General features: G+C 38.1%; 1 protein-coding gene across 2 annotated transcripts; it reads left to right on the top strand.

The window, feature by feature from the left end:
- Window positions 1-1,928: 1,928 nt before the first annotated feature.
- Window positions 1,929-20,640, top strand: EIF2S3 (eukaryotic translation initiation factor 2 subunit gamma). Of its 2 annotated transcripts, XM_027609529.1 has the most exons (13): window positions 1,929-2,455; window positions 2,651-2,915; window positions 3,467-3,530; window positions 4,502-4,629; window positions 4,714-4,835; window positions 6,248-6,342; window positions 7,778-7,936; window positions 9,620-9,754; window positions 11,331-11,425; window positions 11,790-11,934; window positions 13,349-13,518; window positions 13,791-13,963; window positions 20,209-20,640. In XM_027609529.1, the coding sequence occupies exons 2-13, from the start codon at window positions 2,847-2,849 to the stop codon at window positions 20,270-20,272; spliced, it is 1,419 nt and encodes a 472-aa protein (XP_027465330.1). In that variant the 5' UTR covers window positions 1,929-2,455; window positions 2,651-2,846; the 3' UTR covers window positions 20,273-20,640. The 2 variants fall into 2 exon arrangements, with proteins under 2 accessions (XP_027465330.1, XP_027465331.1); XM_027609530.2 differs by lacking the exon at window positions 1,929-2,455 and having other exon boundaries at window positions 2,578-2,915.
- Window positions 20,641-23,545: the final 2,905 nt, after the last annotated feature.

The raw sequence follows: 23,545 nt of genomic DNA, 5'->3' as shown, positions 1-23,545 counted from the left end.
TTTACCAAAGAGGAAATATGAATGGCTAATAAGTACATAAAATGATGCTCAATACATCATTAGTCATTAGAGAAATGCAAATGAAAACACCTACTAGAATGTCTATAATAAAAAGAAAAAAAACAGTATCAAACATTGGTGAGGATGTGGAGAAACTGGAGCCCTCATAGATTGCTGGTAGGAATGTAAAATGGTGCAGCCACTTTAGAAAAGTTTGACTGTTTCACAAAATGTTAAACATAGATTTACCATTGGACTCAGCAATTGCACAACTAGGTATTTACCAAGAGAAATGAAGACATGTTTTCATAAAAATGTGTACAGAAATGTTCATAGGAGCATTATTCACAACAAAAACTTGTACACCATTGTTCATAGTATTATTCACAATAGCCAAAAGTGCAAACAATCCAAATATCCATCAACTGGTGAAAGGATTAACAAAATGTGGTATGCCCATGCGATGGAATTTACTCAGGAATAAAAAGGAATGAACTATTGATAGATGCTATAACATGGATGAACCTCAAAACTACTGTGCTCAAGTGAAAGAAGCCAGACGCAAAAGACTACATATTATGTGATTCCAATTACGTGAAATGTCCAGAAATTGTCCGTAGAGACAAAGACTTTAAGTGGTTGCCTGGGGCCAGAGATGGAAAGGGGGACTGACTGCAGATAGACATGAGGGATCTCTTTGGGGTGATGGAAATATTCAAAATCTGGATTGTGGTTACACAGCTCTGCAAATTTAGTAAAAATCACTGAATTGTATACTTAAAGTGGGTGAATTTCATGGTATGCAAATTTTACCTCAAAGCTAACTTTTTTTAAAAAGAGATTTGGGGAGAAGTTTTCTTTTTTTTTAATCTTTTTATTTATTTATTTGAGAGAGAGAATAAGAGAGCTAGAGCACGAGCGGGGGGGAGGGTCAGAGGGAGAAGCAGACTCCCTGCCGAGCAGGGAGCCTGATGCGGGACTCTATCACAGGACTCCAGGATCATGACCTGAGCCGAACGCAGTCGCTTAACCGAGCCACCCAAGCGCCCACCTCAAAGCAAACTTTTTAAAGAGTATACTTGTAATTGTCTATGAATTCCACCTCTGCTACTTACAAGCTGTGGGATTGTGGGCATGTTATGTAATATTTTAGGGACTCAGTTTCCTCACCTGTAAAAATGGGAATTATACTATCCACCTCATCAGATTGTTGTGAGGAGTAAATAAATTAATATTTGTCAAGTCAGTGCCAATATTTAACTATAATTTTTAATTAATAACATTTCTTGTGACATTTCTACTTTCAGTACACGTTTCTGACAATGAAGCATATTATGTTCTATTTATTATCAATGAATTCTATTTTTCATTGAGATATAATTCACATACCATAAGATTCACTCTTTTAAACTGTACAGTTTATTGGTTTTTAGTATATTCAGAAAGTTGTGCAACCATTACCACTAGTTCAACATTTTTTTAAATTGAAGTATAGTTGAAAAAAATTGAAGTATAGTTGACATACAATATTACATTAGTTTCAGGTGTATGACATAATGATTCGACATTTCTACATTTTTATCACCTCAATGGGTTTTCTGAATTGGCTGGCATAACTATTTAGAATGTAAGATAAATTCTAAATTTATTAACTTACAGATTTGTAAGTTAATAAATTTAGGAACTAAATGCCTCCATTCAAATACAACTGTACAGTCTCTACCATCACTTAACCAATGAATGCCTTTATTGAAATAGAACTTCCTATGTTAGGTAAACTGTTGTAACCTAAAACTTATGTGATAGAAAACATATTCCTTTTAATCTTACTTCAGTATTCTATCAACACAGGTAATTTAAATTATTCTTCACCTCTTCTTATATTTTTTGCTGGCCAGAAAAGAACACTTGTTCGTGACAGAAAATTTGTAAAGTATAGAAATGCATGGGGAGAAACAAAAATTACTCGACTTCTTGTTGATACACCGTGAAAAAAAAGGAAATTCCCCGAAGTCTTTAAATTGTAAAACACCGATTTAGTGGTAATCTTTCCATTAAAGAAGTGAGTTTTCCTGTATGGGCTTAAAAACAAACAAACAAACAAACAAAAAATGCCTCCTTGGGCTCTTACAACACCTAGCTTCCATCCTATGCTAACTCCATGCTGTGCGGTTGTAGAGCCACTACCGACCGCCTCCCGGGCCCTAGAAACCTGTCTCTGGGAACAAGTTAGGGACTTTGCTCTTCCCATCCCTGGGCCGCTGACCACTTCATCAAACCTCCGCGCGAGGGCGCCCTCCCCGCCGCCCGCCAGGTGACGCGCAGGGTCGTAAGAGCGGCCAGCGTGGCCATCACAGCCGAGCCGCACCCCGAGCCGATCTCGCCTTATTAAATTATGGAAATCATAAGATGGACCGCCCCACCGTCTGTCCTCACACCCCCAGAGAAGCTTCCGGTAAGTCTTCCGGCCATCCCCACGGAAACCGGAAATGGTTTCTCCCTCGCCAGCGCGCTTGGCGGTTGCATCACCCGCCTAGCACGGTGGGGGGGGGGGGCTGTCTTCTTTGGGGGCTGCCCTCAGCGTTGCCTGCACAAAAATCCATCAGGTCTGCAACGAATGGATTCCGAAACTTTGCCTCCTGTTTTTTAGTGAGTCTTCCGGCAGGCCCTGTGTAAACCCAAGCGGAGAGAAGTCCAAGCAGCGAGGACCCTGCTGCACCGGCCATCCTCCTTTCCCAGGCGGGGGCCCTAGTCGGTCGTCCCGCCTCCGCTCCCCCCGCCCCACACAAGGGGACCTGCGTTCGGTTAGGCAGCGGCTGGGGCGACTTCCTTCCTCTCGGAGCAAGATGGCGGGCGGTGAGGCTGGAGTGACTCTGGGGCAGCCGCATCTTTCTCGTCAGGATCTCGCCACCTTGGTAAGGTTTCGTTCTGCAAGGATGCGGAGTGAACTCAGAAGTGGATGATCGAGCCTCCTGGGAGGCGTTGAGACGAGGCAGTGCCGGGCTGTCTGTTGGTAGCGTGCGTTAGGAGGGAGACTCCTGCCGCCGCCTGCACCTTGGCAAGTTCGCGAGCTGTGCATGGGGCTGTGAGGTTGTGGGACCTCAAGCCCCCGAAGGATTCGGCTGGAAAGTCATGACGTTAAATGTTACTAAGGCTTTTGCTTCCTAAGGTCTGGGAAGGGAATATCTACTTCGTCCTCAGTGCTAATGCTGTCAAGGTGGGGGGGGGGGGTCTCGGGCTTTCACATCTCCCATACTGAGTGGAGGTGTAGTCTTCTGTAACGATGAAGGACTTTTAGGGCTTCCCAGTCATCAGAGTACAATACTGCCTTTGCAGGAGAAGTGCTTTAGAAGTGGAGGAGAGCTGTTCACGTGGTGGCAAGCTGTGGGTAGCAAATGTAAAGTCAAAGGAAAAGTTGTGATCTGTCTTACGTACAGCGATTTAAAATAAAAATGTTTCATTGCAGGATGTTACCAAGTTGACGCCACTTTCACACGAAGTTATCAGCAGACAAGCCACAATTAATATAGGTAAGATAAGAATAACTTGGTGACCTGACTTGCTTGATCTCGACAAGTAATTTTTAACTTCTCCCTTTGTGTGATTGCCTGAATTTTATGAGGACGCAGATGTTCCAAGAAATAGACTTTGATCCTGTGTGAGTAAAGCACCTGCTGGATTTTGTGGGAAGCATATATTGCTCAAGCCTAGCTCATGTCTAGGTGAGAAGAAAAGATACAGACATATGAAAAATTTAGTAGCATAAGGCAAGATGTAGTCGTGTGTAGCAGAAGAGGTGAAAATGTGGTGGTACTTGCCACACAGGGTTATTGCAGGGGCATAATTTTCACAGAAGTTTTATTTGGTATATAAGTGATTATTAAGGTTTTTTTTCCCCCTCCTAATTGCCGTCTAGAACTTTAGAGGAGAAGGTATGTTGACTGAGTGTCAAATTTAAATTTGACAGCCCATACAAGTGGCACAATTAAATGAACTTAAAAGTAAAGCTATCTACCGTCAGGTTATTAAGAAGTTATAAGATATGTGCTAACCTTGATAGCATTACCATAATTAAACCTGGGTTGTTTTCCTGTTTTCATGGATTCTTTTTGGTGTTGTCAGGACTCATACCTGTTTACTTCACTTTGGTTATGCTGGAAAGTTCCTTAGTATCTAGGATTTTATCTTCTCCTTATTTAGTGTTTATTTTAAATGAAGGCAGTCTTTTATGTGAGTAGAAACATAAGATGAATAGCTTTTACTATACTGGAGTATAGTTTTTGAATGAATTTGTGATTACATGGAAAGTTCCATTCAGTCCTGTATCAGAATAAGGTTTTGTTAGGAAAGAATATGAAGGACGAAAAATTGAAGTCACTGTTTGTTTTATGTTGATATTTATACTGAGTTTTAGCTTTGGGTTTTCTACTCCAGTGCTTTTTGAAATAGTGTTTGGTGTAACTGAATGTACATGAATTAATTTCTTATACTTTTTCTGTAGGTACAATTGGTCATGTAGCTCATGGAAAATCCACAGTTGTAAAAGCTATTTCTGGAGTTCACACTGTCAGGTTCAAAAATGAACTAGAAAGAAATATTACAATCAAGCTTGGATATGCTAATGCTAAGGTGAGCTTGTACTGTGGAACTAGAAATAACTTCGTTGAATGTACAGATAACAAATTTGAATCTTTTTTTCATTGGAATTTTTAGATTTATAAACTTGATGACCCAAGTTGTCCCCGGCCGGAATGTTATAGATCCTGTGGAAGTAGTACACCAGATGAGTTTCCTACAGACATTCCAGGGACCAAAGGGAATTTCAAATTAGTCAGGTGACCTCTTTCAAAAAACACTTTATACTTCATATTCTATTGTCTTGTGATTGTGTTTTTTGAAATATTTAACTGAGATTAAATTATTAAACTAATTGCTGAATGTTTTTGTTGTCTATTTTTTAATGTTATTGTCTATAATGACAGTAATTTGAAAGGTCAAGTATTTCAACCTCAATTTAGATACTTCCATTCAAGTTCTCCAAAGGAAAGGTATCATGTAAGCAGATGGAATGGAGGGAAACACAGCTCGTTGGATTTAGGGGAAGCTTTTTGCCAGGCTTTCTACATTTCTTTTAAACAATGTTGTTTCTGTTTTTTAGATAGGGGATGCACAAAGCCATTCTTAATTACCTCTTTTCAGTACATGGCTTGTTACCCATCTAGTTTCTGAATGTGATTCATATCCTGGTTCTTTATCAGAGGATACAGACCTCTACTCCCTAGTGATGTTAATGCGGTTGGGGATGGCCCACAAGGAAATTTTACATTGAGGCAAGGCTGGGACTGGGGAGAGGTGAGTGAGGCCCTTGCCTTGGTCCCAAAATGTACAAAAAAAAAAAAAAAAACACCTCAGTGATCAGGATAAACAGTATTTCGAGGCAGTGCTTTTTGAAATTGATGCAAAAAAATCCTAATAGAATATCATTTGTTTAAAGACAACTCAAAATTACAGATTTTTTTCCCTCTTGCTTCAGTATCACTATTTATTTTTGGTTCGATGTGGCATTATTAGTTACCTTTGATATTTTGCTCGTTGCAAATTTTTTTGCATTAATTTTGTTTTTAAAAATCTTAAATTTAAATATTATTTATCTTGATTAGTGAGTTTTTTGGCACTCTCTTAAATTTTGCCCCTAAGGCAGATGTCTCACTCAGCCTCACCCTGGTTCTGGTCCTCATCAGAAATCTGCAAACTTCTTTTTTTATAAGTGGCCAGATCATAAATATTTACAACTTTGCAGGCCATAGGTTCTCTGGGAAGAGGCAACTCCTCTCTGCTCTTGTGTTATGAAAGCAGATGCAAATAATATGTGCTTGAGTGGGTATGGGCCAGATTTGGCCTAAGGGCCTTAGTTTGCTAATCCCTGTTTCAGATCTTGACAGTGTGAGCATACACTCTTTAAAAATAGTGATTCTCAATAAGTAGCAGTTTGTCTAAAATAGTACTGCCATCTCTACTTCAGATTGGCAGTTCCAGCTTTTCAAGGTGTTGGAGGAATTTTTGGCAAATTATTTTTTCAGATGGCAGTGCCCATTCTGTTAACACTGTTTTAGCTTTCAAATCGATGACATTTCCAGTATATATTTTCTACCATACTCTATACCATATTCATTTTGATTGGATTTGGGAATTTCTCTGTTGAAATATGGATTGATTTTAGGACTGATTGCTATTTCTTAATTGTTAGACATGTTTCCTTTGTTGACTGTCCTGGCCACGATATTTTGATGGCTACTATGCTAAACGGTGCAGCAGTGATGGATGCAGCTCTTCTGTTGATAGGTAAATATATCAGAATTGGTTTTGACAAATCAATGTGGAGCAAATCCAAGATGGAATATTTAAACGAGCACTAAGGCCATTAAGGGTCATATTCATTACCTAAGAGTGACACAAATGGGAGCTAACATGTCATCCAGGATGACATCCCTGCCTACCAGATATCATAAAATACTAAGCAAGGTGGATGTGGGGCTGATATGAGAATTCTTAGGTTAGTATATATTTTTAAATCAAAGTCAGTAGTGCATTTTTCCCACCTAGATCACATGAGATGATTTATTATTTTAATTTTAAATTTGTAAGTGTACATGTATTTTTCATCCACTGCAATGTTGATGTATAGTGGTTTTATTTAGATGCAAATCTTATTCATAGTAAGTGCTGAAGTGTAGACCTAATTGGGGTTTTCAAAGCTGGGGTTGTGCTACCTTCCTTATGTGAGCTGTCAAGAGATTTCATTGCTATGGGACATTATTTTTATTTTTTCAAAGATTTTATTTGAGATTGAGAAACAGAGATAGAGCAAGAGCAGGGAAGAGAGGGAGAAGCAGCCTGAGCAGGGAGCCTGATGGTGGGCTCGATTCTAGGACCCTTGGATCATGATCTGAGCCAAAGGCAGACACTTCATCTATGGGACATAATTTTTTTAGAGGATGCCAAGTAGATACAGTACAGGACAGCTCAATATCACTGCTTGGGGAAGGTGACTGTTGGAGTGCCCCCCAAAAAAATGCCAATTTCTTTATGATAACACTGTTCGTTAACTGTGCATTTAGTGTTCTTATCTCCCTTTGTTAGGGAGTACCCTTTGGTAGTAGTTGAAATTCACAGACTGTAGTAAGTGTTTTCCCTTAATTACTCTTTACCTCTCAGGAGCTTAACTGGGCCGAAACATCTCTAAGACTGGATAGAGCCAGAGGGCTATACCTTATACCTTAGCAAAGGCTAAGGGCAGACCCTGGGATGCCAAACTTGTTGATTCCAAGCTTCTTGCATAGCACCAGGGATAAAAGCCAAATGATCTGAAGGCTCCAGTGAACGCAGGCACAGAGGGTGAAACAGGGCAAAAGGTGGATGCTTGGCAGTGATATCCAGGACTTTTGCCTGGAGTAAGGCTAGGACATGCAAAAGTTTCCTTTAAGTTTGTTTTGGTAGTAAAATACACAAAATAAAATTTACCATTATAACTATTTAAAGTGTACAACTCAGTGACATTAAGTACATTCACAGTGTTCTGCAAGCATCACCAATTTCTAATTCCAGAACATTTTCGTTGCCCCAGAAGGATACCCCATGCCCGTTAAACAGTCACTCTATGCCATACCTTCCCCCCATCTCCTGGCAACCACTAATCTGCTTTCTGTCCCTATGGATTTGCCTATTCTGGATATTTGCAGTTAATTCTCATGCATCTTTTTTATTCCTCATCATCTAGCTGGTAATGAGTCTTGTCCTCAGCCTCAGACTTCTGAACACCTGGCTGCTATAGAAATCATGAAACTGAAGCATATTTTGATTCTACAAAATAAAATTGATTTGGTAAAAGAAAGTCAGGCTAAAGAACAGTATGAACAGATCCTTGCATTTGTACAAGGTAAGAAGCCATAATTGCTAATAAATCTATGAATCACTTTGAGAGGTATTTAATCCAGATACCGGATGTTAAATTTAACTTTTACTATAATAGACTATCTGAAATAGATAAATTTATGCATCTTAAAACCTTATTTCTCTACCTACTACTTGTTAGTCACCGGATACAATTAGTGATATCTGTTTGTGAATTTGATAAACTAAAGCACATACATCTTTTCATCCATGTATATTTAAAATACTTTCTTACTGAAGTATAGTTGACATACTGTTACGTTAGTTTCAAGTGTACAACTCAGTGATTCGACAGTTCTGATAATTCTATACATTATGCAGTGTTCCTGACAGTAAATGTAGTTACCGTCTGTTACCACACAAAATTGTTAAAATATTATTGTCTATGTTCAGTATGCTATACATTTCATCCTGGTGACTTACTTTATAATTGGAAGTTTAAACTGAAGTATATTTTTGCTGGCTGAAAGTTAGAACTGAAGTTGTGTTCTGGAAACTGAGTCGGTTTAGGAAAAAAAGTCCTTTTTAATGAAAAAAGCTTTTTTTGTTTTAAACTTAAGTCTTAAACTACTCTTACCTAATACATTGATCATTGGAAGTGACAGTGATATATTTAATTTTTATAGCGTTCATTTCTCTGTTGCATAGGGTTTTTCATTTCAGGGAAGACATGATGCATGTTATTGTTGACAATTCTCTCTCAGCTTTGTTGGAAGGGTTGACTCCCATGAACCTAGATCTGTCGTGATGAAAAAGAATAAGTCATTTTGATTAAAATCTAATTATGTTTGGTCCATTTCTTTGACCAACCTGTTTGACATATTATTAATAAGGAGCAAATATTTTATGAGCCAGTAGTCTTTGATTAGCAAAGAGTCTGTAATTTTACCTTGACATTTTTTGGGAGGTTAATTACACGTTATTAGAAATCTTTAAACTAGTAAAGTGCTTTTTCCCAGGAGTGTTAGTAGTTTATTCCTTTAGACAGTATTATCATTTTAGTATAGTAAATACATGTGTAAATATATTTTAACAGTTTTTTTCCATAAAGGGACTAGTGTTCATTTTCAGGAGTAAAACAAGCAGAATACTGCCACCTTTCTAAACAGAATTATCACTTTGCATTTGTTTGTTGCTGGCATTTGTGTGAGGATGTTTAGGCATCTATTTTAGTTTTTTTTTTTAAGATTTATTTCTTTTAGAGAAGGGGCAGAAGAAGAGGGAGAGGGAGAATCTTTTTTTTTTTAATAGATTTTTATTTATTTATTTATTTATTTGACAGAGAGAGAGCACAAGCAGGGGGAATGGCAGGCAGAGGGAGGAGCAGGCTTCCCTCTGAGAAGGGAGCCCGATGTGGGGCTCGATCCCAGGACCCTGGGACCATGACCTGAGCCAAAGGCAGACGTTTAACCAACTGAGCCACCCAGGTGCCCCGAGGGAGAGGGAGAATCTTAAGCAGACTCCCTGCTGAGCACAGAGCCTGGCATGGGGCTCCATCCTACGACTCCCAAGATCATGACCTGAGCTGAACCAAGATCAGGAGGCTCAACTGACTGAGCCACCCAGGCTCCCCTAGGCATCTATTTTAGTAATCTTAACCTTTCCTGTAACATAGAAAGATCAAGTTCTGTAAAACTAAAGAATCTTAATCTTTTTGAATTTTATATAGGTACAGTAGCAGAAGGAGCTCCTATTATTCCAATTTCTGCTCAGCTGAAATACAATATTGAAGTTGTTTGTGAGTACATAGTGAAGAAAATTCCAGTACCCCCAAGAGACTTTACTTCAGAACCCCGACTTATTGGTAAGTGATAGTATTTGTCTTTAGCTCTTAATTTGATCTTTTTCACATTGGTGATTCCTCCTTTTTTTTTTTTTAAGATTTTATTTGTCAGAGAGAGTACATGCACAAGCAGGGGGAGCGGCAGGCAGAGGGAGAAGCAGGCTCCCTGCTGAGCAAGGAGCCCGATGTGGGACTTGATCCTAGGACCCTGGGATCATGACATGAGCTGAAGGCAGACACTTAACCGACTGAGCCACCCAGGCATCCCTTGATTCCTCTTGAAGGGTGTTTATTAATACTTCTCTTTCTGCAGAGATAATAATAATCTCCATAAAAATATTTTTTGATTCTGGGATTGTATTGGCAGTGCTAGATTGCATTACTGGTAGAGGGACAGAGTCCCCACACAGAAGGAACTTTTAACCTTTTTGTGTTCTGTATATGGCGTGTCACGTGATCAAGATGGAGTCATACAGTATTCTCCATGGACTTAAAATGTTTTAGTCAGGAATAGGATATTAGAACTTTCGTACAAATGTTTTCATTGTACCATTAATGAAGATTTTCATGTCCTTTTCACTTTTATTTAAGTTCATAGATTGAACTTAAATATTGGTACCGTGCTAAGCTTGTGGTTCCTACACAGAGATGTAGCCGTCTTTTTAAAACAGACATTTGAGCCTCTCTGGGCCTGCACCTGGTGCCCCCCTTTATATTGTGGGAAGTGTTCTCTTGGGTGATTGTGATGCGTATCCTTGTTAAGGGTCACTGCTCTCAGGACCTAAGTTCAGTTCATGTAGTTCTAAAGTTGTTTTGTAGTTTTTAAAACTAAATTTTAATTTAAGAAGTTATACAGAGGTAGATAAAGAAATAGTCCATAGTTTCCCTGCCTTTTGCTTCTAGCCCCTTAGCCCAGAAGTAACCAAAGTTAATGGTGTGTGTTATTCTCACACCTTCCTCTTTATTCACATCATTATGTATAAACATGTACGTGTTTCCTGTTTTAGTTTTATTTTATGGAAATTGTGTGTTATATTTGTCTAGTTTTTTGTGTGTGTGTTTTAAATAGTATATGTGGGTTATCCTTTTAGGTCATTACATTATAGGTCAAACATTCTTTTTTAGGGGTACCTGGGTGGTGAAGTTGGTTAGGTGTCCAAACTCTTGGTTTCAGCTCAGGTCGTGATCTCACGGTCATGGGATTGAGGCCCATGTTGGGTTCCACGCTCAGTGCAGAGTCTGCTTAAGTTTCTTTCTCCCTCTCCCTCTGCTCATCCCCCCAACATGCATGTACGTTCTCTCCAAAATAAATAAATCTTAAAAAAAAAAAAACAAAACTCAAAACATTCTTTAATACCTGCTGATATTCCAAAGTATGGATGTACCATAATATGCCTCTTATCAATTAACTTTTAATTTATTTCCACTATTTTCATCATAAGTAAGCCTGTAATAAACATAGGAGTACTGATAGTAGATTCTGTTACAAAGTCGCCCTTGTGTGTGTAACTATTATGTGGCTACTATCTTAGAAAAGTTATCTTAGTAAAGAATATTTCTCTTAAAGTTAAAATGAGCAGAATTTGTTTTCTTTTAGTTATTAGGTCCTTTGATGTCAACAAACCTGGCTGTGAAGTTGATGACCTTAAGGGTGGTGTAGCTGGTGGTAGTATTCTAAAAGGAGTATTAAAGGTAAACTGGATTTTTATTGTTGTGTTTTTATTTTATTTTTCTCTTGTCTTAGTCATAAGGTTAATAGTATGGACACTCCAAATTGAAAGTAAAATTTTTTTCCTTTTTGAGTATGGAGCACATTTTATATGGAGATAAGCTTGTGTGGTAGGTAGTTAACAACAGTGGGATGGATGTTTCTGGTTTTGAAGCTCACTTCCACTTTTTTTTTTTTTTTTTTTTTTTTTTTAGTAACAGTCCTCAACATAGAGAAATAATTGCCTGAAATTTTCAGTTTTGGTGTCTTCCTATTAGGACTTTTGGTTTGTAAGTGATAATGGTGTCGTCCCACAGTAATTCTAATTACTAACTTACATGTTTACAGGTGGGCCAGGAGATAGAAGTCAGACCTGGTATTGTTTCCAAAGATAGTGAAGGAAAACTCATGTGTAAACCAATCTTTTCCAAAATCGTGTCACTTTTTGCAGAACATAATGATCTTCAATATGCTGCTCCAGGAGGTCTTATTGGTAAGGATTTTTCTCTCATCCCTACATTTTTAATTTGTGGTATTTTTCATGGGAAAAGGATTACCCAGAAAGATAATATTGTAGATTTTTAATTGAGTATTTTATTTATTTATTTATTTTTAATTTTTTATTTATTTTTTTTGCCAGAGAGACAGTGAGAGAGGGAACACAAGCAGGGGGAGTGGGAGAGGGAGAAGCAGGCTTCCCACCGAGCAGGGAGCCCAGTGCAGGGCTCGATCCCAAAACCCTGGGATCACGACCTGAGCTGAAGGCAGACACTTAACGACTGAGTCACCCAGGCGCCCCTTAATTGGATATTTTAAATAATTGATTGGAGTGGGAAACATTCGTGTGGTTAAGCTGTTGGTTTTAGTTCATAAAATGGTTTCATGTGTTTGTAAGAGTTATTTTTAAGGATAAAGAAGAATACATTTTGGTTTAGTATATGAAGTAATTCCTTTTAGCAGTAATAAAATAAGTTTTATGATCCAGCATTTAAAATGATCAAGTATACTTTTTTGTCTACACAATTTTGGTGGTAGAGAGTGGTGGTTTTTTTGTGTGTTTTGCAAATGGAAAGTTACCCACAAATGTCAATTGAATCCTGTCAGGTCATGTTTACTCTGAGGTGTGAATAAAAAAATAACTCTGAATGTGTAGCAGTTACTGAGATGATTTTATGGATTTTTCTAGTTCCTTACAACTTAGTGTCTTACCAGATACCCAGAAAAAGACAAGATTCAAAGGGAATTAGATATGTTGTTCCTTTGGATTAAAGAAGAAATTGTTGGATAAAGAAGTTTGTCTTTTGGTTCTCTGGTTTTTGGGTATATAATTCACTTTTCTATCCTGTAATTAAGAGTTTAGTGTATATAATTTAATGATAACGCTCATGTAGCCACCACTCAGCTTGAACAGTTATCAGTACTTTACCAGTCTTGCTTCATCTTTATGTCTCCTTCCCTCTCCTCATACGTGGCTAAAATATTTTAAAGTGGATCCCAGGAATCATATGTGAAGTCCTGAAGTTATTTTTTTATCAGCCTTCCAGGGGAGAAATGGCAGGCAAATATTCTAAAAATTACTCATTATGAATTTTTATCTTTTCAACCTTTATTAAGTATATTAGACTCATTTTTGAGTTATGCTGTCCTCTCTGTCCTTTGTTTAGAATTTAAATCAAGAGACTGTTCTCAAATGCCCAACTAATCCATGGGTTTTTGTTTCTATTTCTTCAGGTAAGGTAGGTACTTTGTCATGCCTGTGTAGCTATTACATGAGTATGAGAATATATGAGTATGAGAAACGTGTATTAAAATGTACAGGTATACGTTGTACTTGTTTGACTAAGTTTTGGGTAAACTGCTTTATAGAAAATAAAAGTTGGGCTTTATATATCTTGTTTTTATATCAGGAGTGGGAACAAAAATTGACCCCACTTTGTGCCGGGCTGACAGAATGGTGGGACAGGTACTTGGTGCAGTTGGAGCTTTACCGGAGATCTTCACAGAATTGGAAATCTCCTATTTCCTACTTAGACGGCTGCTAGGTGTACGCACTGAAGGAGACAAGAAAGCAGCAAAGGTAAGTGCTTTCTGTAATTCCTGTTTCAGAAAAGTGGCAGTCATGTTAGGACCAGTTTTGAGGTTCATTCTTTTATAGTTAACGTGGGATTAAGATAAAGAAAAGGTGAGTAAATTTGGCTTTCTACTTTCAGGAAGTTGAAAAGTCTCAGGTTAGCAGAGATGGAAAATTGCTGGTATCTATTGTTGGCAAGGATGTAGGAAAATAAGCAGTCATTTTTGGAAAGCATTTTCTTGATTTGGGCGTTTATCTTTCCTCGATTTATTTTCTAGGTGCAAAAGCTCTCTAAGAATGAAGTGCTCATGGTGAACATAGGATCCCTGTCAACAGGAGGAAGAGTTAGTGCAGTCAAGGCCGATTTGGGCAAAATCGTTTTGACTAATCCTGTGTGCACAGAAGTAGGAGAAAAAATTGCCCTTAGCCGAAGAGTTGAGAAACACTGGCGGTAAGCTTACAAGCCTTTGTCACTATCTAATAAAAAAGACAGTTCCCTTAAGTTCTTGGTGGTGTGCATGCACACTTTACCTTAAACACAGCAGTTCTTTAGGTCAGCTGTTTATTTGGATGACTTTGAATCTGTATTTCTAGCCCTGATTTGTGATACACACAACCTATGAAAAAAACCAATGAATTTAGGTTCAGTATTTCTCTTTGGATTTTTAAAACTTTATATTTGGAAATAATTTCAAACTTAACAAGAAAATTGCAAGAGTTGCACACAACTCCTGTTTCCTTTTCCCAGATACACAATTTATTTGTGTGTGTGTGTGTGTGTGTGTATTCTTCTATTATGTATAAACTTTTTTCTCAACTGTTTGAGGAGTGGGTTGTGTATATCATACCTCTTGATCTCTTAACACACTGGTGTATATTTCCTAAAAACAAGGACATTATCTTAAGCACTACAAGAAGTTAACATCAATAAATTACTGAAACCTACAGTTGATAGTCCAGTTATACAGCTTGTCCCAGTAATGTCCTCTAGTCCCTCTGGTCTAGGCTCACTCACTGCATTTAGTTGTCATATGTCTCTTTGATCTCTAATTGGGTACTTCCTCAATTTTTTTTGTCTTACTTGACATTGACTATTTTGAAGAATACATTCTTACTCTTCCTCAATTTGAGTTTATCTGATACTTCCTAAGATTAGATTCAGGTTATGTATTCTTGGCTGGAATACTTATATAGGTAGTGATGTCTTCTCAGGAAATCACAGCCAGAGGCCCATGAGATCTGATTGCTCCTCCTTGTGGAGGTTAATTTTGATTATGCAGTTGAAGTGTCCAGTTTTTCTACTATATATTCTTTATACCTGTGCACCTATTAAGCATTTTGTGGGAAGAGTCATTGAGTCTCGGTGAATAGCTTACTCCTCATCACATCTCATCCCCCTGGATTTAGCATCCACTGATGATTCTTGTCTGAATTGAACTTGATTATATGATTACAAAATGACACCCCTCCCCCAACCCACCACTTCTCATTTATTGTTTTTTTCCCTATTGTTTATTTAACTGGTTATAATATAGACTCGTGGAGTTCTATTTTATTTCAATAGGTTATGAATCATTACTGTCCTTATTTATTTTAATGCCAAATTGTTCAGGATTTGTCTAGTAGCGATCCTTCAAGCTGGCTTCTGTGTCCTTTTGACATGTCCCCATCATTTTTTTTAATGTACTTTTTAAGATTTTATTTATTTCACAGAGAGATTGCAACAGCAGGAACACAAGAAGGGGGAGTGGGAGAGGGAGAAGCAGGCTTCCCACTGAGCAGGGAGCCCGATGTGGGGCTCGATTCCAGGACCCTGGGATCATGACCTGAGCCAAAGGCAGACGCTTAACAACTGAGCCACCCACGCGCCCCTCATTTTTTTTTTTTAACAGTTCCTTAGTTTCTGGCACAAGATATTCCAAACTCATCTTATACTTCCCCTGCTCCAGTTTTAAAATTGGCCGTTTCTCCAGGAAAGCCTGGTTTCTTTTAGTGGGGAATGATATTTAGAAATGAAGATCTGGGTGCTAGAAGTGCTCATTGTTCCTAGGGTCCTATTTCTTCTATGTCCTTTGAGTGGATAAGCAAGGAGACACATCTTTGACTTCTGACTGTTTGCTCTCAGTTACCTAGTTAGTTACTGAATCTACCCTTTACTTTCTATTCTATGTGGCCTCATTATGCCCCTTACTGCCATCTTTTCATACTTAAAAGTTACTGCAAAAGATGGGGTGCCCAGGTGGCTCATTCAGTTGAGCGGCTGCCTTCGCCTCAGGTCATGATCCCAGGGTCCTGGGATCAGGTCCTGCATCAGGCTTCCTACTCAGTGGGGAGCCTGCTTCTCCCCCTGCTGTGCGTGCTCTCGCTCTCTCTCTCTCTCTCTCTCTCTCTCTCTCTCTCTCTCTCTCTCTCTCTCTAACAAAAAAGTTACCACAGAAGATTCCTAATTTGCCTCTTTGTTAGTTAAGAGCTCAGTCAAAATTAATCTTCCTAAAACATTTTTATTATGCTGTGTTCATTAATTTCCAGTAGTTCTCACTACTTTATGATATTCTGGACCTTTCTGGAAACCTGCTTCAATGCATTTTATTTCTTCCTGCTTTGTCTCATACAAACCATCTAAATTACACTGTTCTGGGTCCTCATTGTTGTCATAATTATTCAGATCACCTTCGGCGCTCTGTTTTTTGCTGACTACTTCCCTTATTAAGGTTTCCCTGATACTGTGCCCCATGAAGGTCTCTCATCACTTACTGTTCAGAAGATTGATTTGAATTATTACTCTATAATTTAGAGAGTTAAACTTCTAGTTGAATTTTAAGTAAATAACCCTGCTTTGTGGTGATTTATGTCATTTGATTTTACTCTTTGGTGTGATTATACCATTAGCTATTATAGACACACTGATTCTCAGGGTATTTTAAAATAGGCTTAAATAATAAACTTCCAGAAACTCTCAACAGGGAATGTATTATTCTCACTTAGTTAGAATGGTACATTTCCTAGATCAGAACAGATTTTAAAATAAAAGGATTTTTTTGTGTGTCTGCCCACTAATACTATAAGAGGATTCTATCCACATGAAACTAGATTTCGCTTAAAAATTAGCAAGACTCCACCAGAAAACTGTTACTACTAATAATAAATGGATTCAAGAAAGTTGTAGGATACAAAATTAATATATAGAAATCTGTTGTACTTCTATATACTAATAACAGAGTAGCAGAAAGAGAAATTAAGAAAACGATTCTATTTATGGTTGCTCCAAAAAGAAAAAAAGAATAAAATACCTAGGAATAAATCTAAGGAGGTGAAAGACCTATACTCTGAAAACTATAAGACTTTGGTGAAAGAAATTGAAGACAATACAAACAAATGGAAAGATATACTATGCTTATAGATTAGAAGAATTAATATTGTTGAAATGGTGTTACTGTCCAAAGCAATCTACAGATTCAGTGCAATTCCTATCAAAATTCCATAGCATTTTTCATAGAATTAGAATAAATAATCCTAAAATTTGTGTGGAACCACAAAAGATCCCGAATAGCCAAAACAGTCTTGAGAAAAAAGTACAAAGCTGGAGATATCACAATCCCGGATTTCAAGCTGTCTTGCAAACCTGTAGTAATCAAAACAGTATGGTACTGACACAAAAAAACAGACAAATAGATCCATGGAACAGAATAGTCAAGAAAAAAACCCATGCTTATGTGGTCAGTTAATCTATGACAGAGGAAAGAATATACAGTGGGGAAAAGAATCTCTTCAAAAAATGGTGCTAGGAAAACTGGACAGCTACACACAAAAGAGTGAAACTGGACCACCTTTTTTTTTTTTTAAGATTTTATTTATTTGAAACAGAGCATGTGCACAAGCGCGGGGGATGGGGAGACAGAGGGAGAAGGAAAAGCAGACTCCCCGCTGAGCAGGGAGTCCGACTTGGGGCTCTATCCCAGGACCCTGAGTTCATGACCTGAGCTGAAGGCAGACACTTAACTGACTGAGCCACCTAGGCGCCCCAAAACTGGACCACTTTTTACACCATACCCCAAAATAAATTCAAGACCTAAATGTGAGACCCAAAACCGTAAAATTCTTTTTTTTTTTTGTAAATATTTTATTTATTTGACAGAGAGACACAGCAAGAGAGGGAACACGAGCAGGGGGAGTGGGAGAGGGAGAAGCAGGCTTCCCGAGGAGCAGGGAGCCCGATATGGGACTCGATCCCAGGACCCTGGGATCATGACCTGAGCTGAAGACAGACACTTAACAACTGAGCCACCCAGGCGCCCCCCAAAACCGTAAAATTCTTTTTTTTTTTTAATTTTATTTATTAGAGAGAGAGCACATGAGAAGAGGGAAGGTCAGAGGGAGAAGCAGACTCCCTGCTGAACAGGGAGCCCGATGCGGGACTTGATCCTAGAACTCCAGGATCATGACCTGAGCCAATAACTAACTGAGCCACCCAGCGCCCAAAACGGTAAAATTCTTAAAACAGGCAGTAATCTTTGACATCAGCTTTAGCAGCATATTTATGGATATGTCTCCTCAAGCAAGGGAAAAGCAAAAATAAACTATTGGGACGACACCAAAATATAATAAAGTTTTTGCACAGCAAAGAAACCATCAGCAAAATGAAAAGACATTCTACTGAATGGGAAAAGGTATTTGTAAATGATGTATCCGATAAGGGTTTAATATCCAAAATATATAAAGAACTTCCACAACTACACGCCAAATAAGCCAAACAATTCAGTTTTAAAAAGGGCAGTGCACCTTAATAGACATTTTTCCAAAGACATACAGGTGACCAACAAACACATGAAAAAAATGCTCAGTATCACTAATAGTCGGGAAAATACAAATCAAAACCACAGTGAGTTATACACCACTCCTGAATGGCTAGTGTCAAAAGGACAAGAAAAACGGGCACCTGGGTGACTCGGTTGGACATCCGACTCTTGATTTCAGCTCCGGTCATGATCTCAGGATTGTGAAATCGAGCCCCATGTTGGGCTCCACTCTGGTGGGGGGTCTGTTTGAGATTCTCTTTTTCTCAAATAAATAAATAAATCTTTAAAAAACCAAAAGTCAAGAAATAAGTGTTGGTAAGGATGTGAAGGAAAGGGAACCCTCATACACTGTTCGTGGGAATATAAATTGGTGAGACTACTATGGAAAACATTATGGAAGTTCCTCAGAAACTTAAAATGAAAATACTATATCATTTGGTAATTCTACTGGGTATTTACCCAAAGAAAACAACACTAATTTGAAAAGATAATGTGTGTATGTATCAATGTTTATTGCTGTGTTATAATAGCCAAGTGTCCATCTGTAGATGAGTGGATGAAGTAGATGTGGTATATATACACAATGAAATATTACTCAGCCATAAAAAAATAGTCTTGCCGTTTGTGACAACATGGATGGATCTAGAGGGTATTATGCTAAGTGAAGTAAGTTGGAGAAAGACAAATACTATATGATTTCAGTCATCGGTGGAATCTAAAAAACAGGCTCATAAATACAGAGAACAAGGGACACCTGGGTGGCTCAGTCGGTTAAACGGCTGCCTTCGACCTGGGTCGTGATCCCAGGGTCCTGGGATCGAGTCTCGCATCGGGCTCCTTGCTCAGCGGGGAGCCTGCTTCTCCCTCTTTCCCTCTGCTTGTGCTCTCTCTGTCAAATAAATAAAATCTTCAAAAATATATATACAGAGAGAGGACAATTAGTGGTTTCTGGTGGGGGGGATGAGGTAGGTAGGGGGACAAGTGCAATAGGTGAAAGGGATTAAGGCTTCCAGTTATAAAATAAATAAGTCCTAGAAATGAAAAGTGCACATTAGGGAGCATAGTCAATAATATTGTAATGTATGGTGCCAGATGGTGAGTACACTTGTAATAAGCATAGAATAATATGTAGAATTGTCAAATCACTATGTTGTACACCTGAAACCAATATATTGTATGTCGATTTTACTTCAATAATAAATTGAAATAAAAAATAGTCAAATTTTTAAAAATTAGCAAGTATGTTAAAATTATTAAATGAGAGCATCTGAATGATCTTTACATTCCCTAGGATTGTGGTTTTGCCCCGTGTTTAGATGGGTTTTGTTCTACCTCAGGTAGCAATCCATCCTGGCCATTAATTAGAGCAAACATTGAAAGAGGGAGCAGAGGTACCTCTGCTATTCAGAGTATCTGCTAATAGACTATACGTTCTTCTAGTTCGTCTCTTAATTTTCTTTACCAGCCAAGGTCATGCTAAATCCTTTGTGATCTGTTGAGTGCTGTGAATGGTAAAAAAGCATTTTTTCAAGGAGAAAAGGATAGAAAATGAGATTTTTTAGAAAATCAGACTGTGGTAGATTGTGTATCAGCATAATTCCTTAGTTGGACTGGAAGACTGGTGGTTCTGGAGGGGTGAGTATATTTCAATAGAGTGAAGACAAACACATTTGTAGTAGCAACTTTTTGTTTGCTTTTTTGGTCATTCATTCTGGCTAGGGCCCATCTTTGCGGGTCTGAGGATCTAAGAAGAAAGTGTGAGCTTTCTTGAAGCAGCAGGTTTTGGGAACATTCAGATTTAGCAGATAAGCAAGTAAAACCAGTTATGTCATATGATTGTGTGGTAATGATAATGAAATGGGTGTAAAATCATAGTTGTAAAAATTTTTTTTTTTTGCAGTTTAATTGGTTGGGGTCAAATAAGAAGAGGAGTGACAATCAAGCCAACAGTAGATGATGACTGAAGAATTCCAGTGAAATATACATTTGGATGGAGTCGGGATTTCTCTTTACAACCTGGGGGTATATTTTCAAAGCAATACTGGGAAATTAATTTCACAGCTCATTACCTTAGTGGTGGCTGTAAGGTTATTCTCATTTTTTGGTGATGAAAATTTAACTTTTAGTGCTAAAATAGGGTCTACAATAAATGTAAAAATTGGCATAATGTTGGATTGAATCTACATTTTAGCAGAAATTAATCATTCCCAAATAATGTCTAATTTATACATTAGTGCAGGTTTGAAATGAAACTCTTTGCTGCAACCAGCCCTTTCTGTAGCACACATACCAACAAACCTGTTTCAAATAAAGGTTTTCTTCTTACTTTGCATGATTCATCTTTGAGTGGTTCCAGGCTTGAAGGACTATCGTAACCAGTAAAAACATGAAGACTCAAGTTCTTGAAAACCAGCTTTCCTTTGCCCCATGTTTTATGTTGCTTTATCTTTGAAATTATGAGTGAAAAGGAAATTAATAAAAATTATCCTTTAGAGCATAGGAACTCATTTCCATGGTCACACCTTTTTTTCCCTTCCTCTTTTCCTTAACTGGAACACAGGAAACTAGAGCCAGAAGTTCTCACCTCCCTGTGGTGCCCTGCAATTGTTTCTGCATTGGTTTATACCTGAAACCTGATAGCCTTCCCCCATTGGAAAACATTGTTAAGCCAGATGATTCTAGATAAGTAACATAGATCTTTCTAGGCCTTATTTTATATTTTTTCTTAACTGCTTAATATGGTTATAATGTAGATTCTAATATTAGTAACCTTTGGACCTTTCAAGAGGTCAGTGATGTTAGAAAGCAAAGGGTGAGCCTTTTGGTTTTTAACTTACTCTGCATTTTCTTATATTTTTCCTGTGCTCTGCTTTATTTTTTATTTTTTTAAAGATTTTATTCGAGAGAGAGCACAAGTAGGGTGGAGGGGCAGAACCAGACTCCACTGAGCGAGGAGCCTGATGCGGGGCTCGATCCCAGGACCCTGAGGTCATGACCCAAGCTGAAGACAGATATGCTTAACAGGCTGAGCCACCCAGGTGTCCCTGCTTTATTTTTATTTATTTTTTTCTTTGTAAGATCCTCTTAAAGCAGTAGGTCCCAACTCTGACTGACATTAGATTTGCTGGAGAACCTTAAAAAAAAGAAAAAGATGGCCTGCAGAGATTCTGATTTAATTGAGTAGGGATGGAGCCCTGGCATTGATACTTTAAAAAACTCCCCGGTGTTAAGAAATGAGTTTAGAGAGTTGAGAAGTAGGTGTATCAAATAACACAGAATTTACTGAGTTTTGTTAGTCTAATAATAAATAGAGTCTGATAATAGTCTCTAGTTGCTTTTCTTAAATTTGCATTTAATGTGGGATTTGATGCCACAATCTAATAATAAGCCTTTTCAGGCATTGAAACTGCCTTGTAGAAATTTAGAAGGTGTGGCTGTGAATTGTTACTTAAATTTATAAGTTCTGAAGAAGCATATAATGTCGTATACTTGATTGAAGGGTTGTGTTGTAGCATGAAGGACATTTAAATAAAGCGAGATCCTAATCCAGATGTTAATTTTATTTTTTTTAAAGATTTATTTGAGAGAGAGAGAATGAAGAGAGAGCGCGCACAAGAGCGGGGAGGGTCAGAGGGAGAAGCAGACTCCCTGCTAAGCAGGGAGCCTGATGTGGGACTTGATCCCAGGACTCCAGGATCATGACCTGAGCCAAAGGCAATCGCTTAACCAACTGAGCCACTCAGGCGTCCCCAGACGTTAATTTTATATTTAACATGTCCCCATTTGTTTTGTAAGCCCCTTCCGCCAGTAATTCTGGGATAACAAGTCCTAAAGCTTCAATAGTTGACTAAATTTATCTTAAGTAATCTCATGTCACAATTGAAAGCAGAAGTCTATTTCCAGCATCTACATGAATTTCAACAGATTTATGAAGCAGTGTGCTTAATGTAAGTAGGTATACACAAATTGGAAAACAGTGGGCCTAATTTTCTTAAAACTTGAAGTCAGTGCATTGATTCTTAGCAAAAGCTGTACCTGGTTGAGAATCTGCCTGTAATGCAGTGTTAGTGATGAAAGTACATTGCGTGTGTAAATCCTCTTGGCTCACCTGTCAAGATATTTTCAGAGTCTGACCAGTTCTCATCCCCTCTACTGTTAACAACCTAGTTGACGCCACCATGGGCTATCACCTAGAATAGCACTGCGTAACTCCTCCATGCTTCCACACTTGCCCCACTGCACTCTGTTCTCAACATAACAGTGTTGCCCTTTTTATAAGAGAATGCTTTGTGTACCACTGTATGGTAAGTTGTAAAGTCTCACAGAAATGGGGTATGAGAGCAGTCTAGCTGTGACATTGCAATTTCCAGGCTGCCATAGAAAGTTCTATTATGTAACCTCCAAAGATGATGTGTGGCTCCGTAGCTCAGGGGTTAGAGCACTGGTCTCGCAAAGATGATGTGTGTTTGTGTGTGTGTGTGGGGGGGGGGTTGCAGAAGAAAAAGAATTTTCTTCTAATAAGAGTGCATATAGCTGCACTTTTAATAAAACTTCTGAAATCCCATTTCTAGGAAAATTTAATATGGTGAAGTATTCATTGAAATGGATGCTTTTCTAGAAATACATAAAATTTTTAGAAGTTATCGAAAATGAAGCTGATACCCTTGGATTAGTAAAAAATTACCTCTGCAGAAGTTTCCACAAACTCAGTATACATTCTGCCAAATTTCAAAGATTAGGTAATTTCTCTTTAAACTGTTTCAGAATATAGGAAATGAAAAGACGAAAAAGGAGACCTCATAACTCATTGTTCAAAGTTCTGTCCCTGCTGCCCAAACCTGGAGAGAAATACTACCAAAAACAAAATAACAAAACCACTGGAACATATTCTCACAAAGTTATAAAATCCACTCTAAAATATTAGTAAATCCGGCAATATATTAAAAGAATAATGCATTCTTGTGTACACATGGAAGTTACAGAGGTTGAAAGAGAAAAGCTTACCTTGAAGATGTATTTAACACAATCCACAATAACTTTTTAAATGTAGGTAATGTAGAGAAGGAAACTATTCACTCGATGTCATGTGCTTAGTAGAGAACCTTCAGAATCATGGTTTTGAATGAGGAAATATTGGAACACAGTAACATCCTTCCAAGATGCTGTAGGTTGGGTTGGGTAAAAATGTGGAGCTGTGAGGTTAATGCAGTAACGGGTGAAATTCAGGGTGGGAAGCA

This window comes from Zalophus californianus, chromosome X, assembly GCF_009762305.2.
Source record: "Zalophus californianus isolate mZalCal1 chromosome X, mZalCal1.pri.v2, whole genome shotgun sequence".
Taxonomy (NCBI): Eukaryota; Metazoa; Chordata; class Mammalia; order Carnivora; family Otariidae; genus Zalophus; species Zalophus californianus.
The sequence above is the reverse complement of the archived record's forward strand: the minus strand, read 5'-3'. Positions and strand labels throughout refer to the sequence as shown.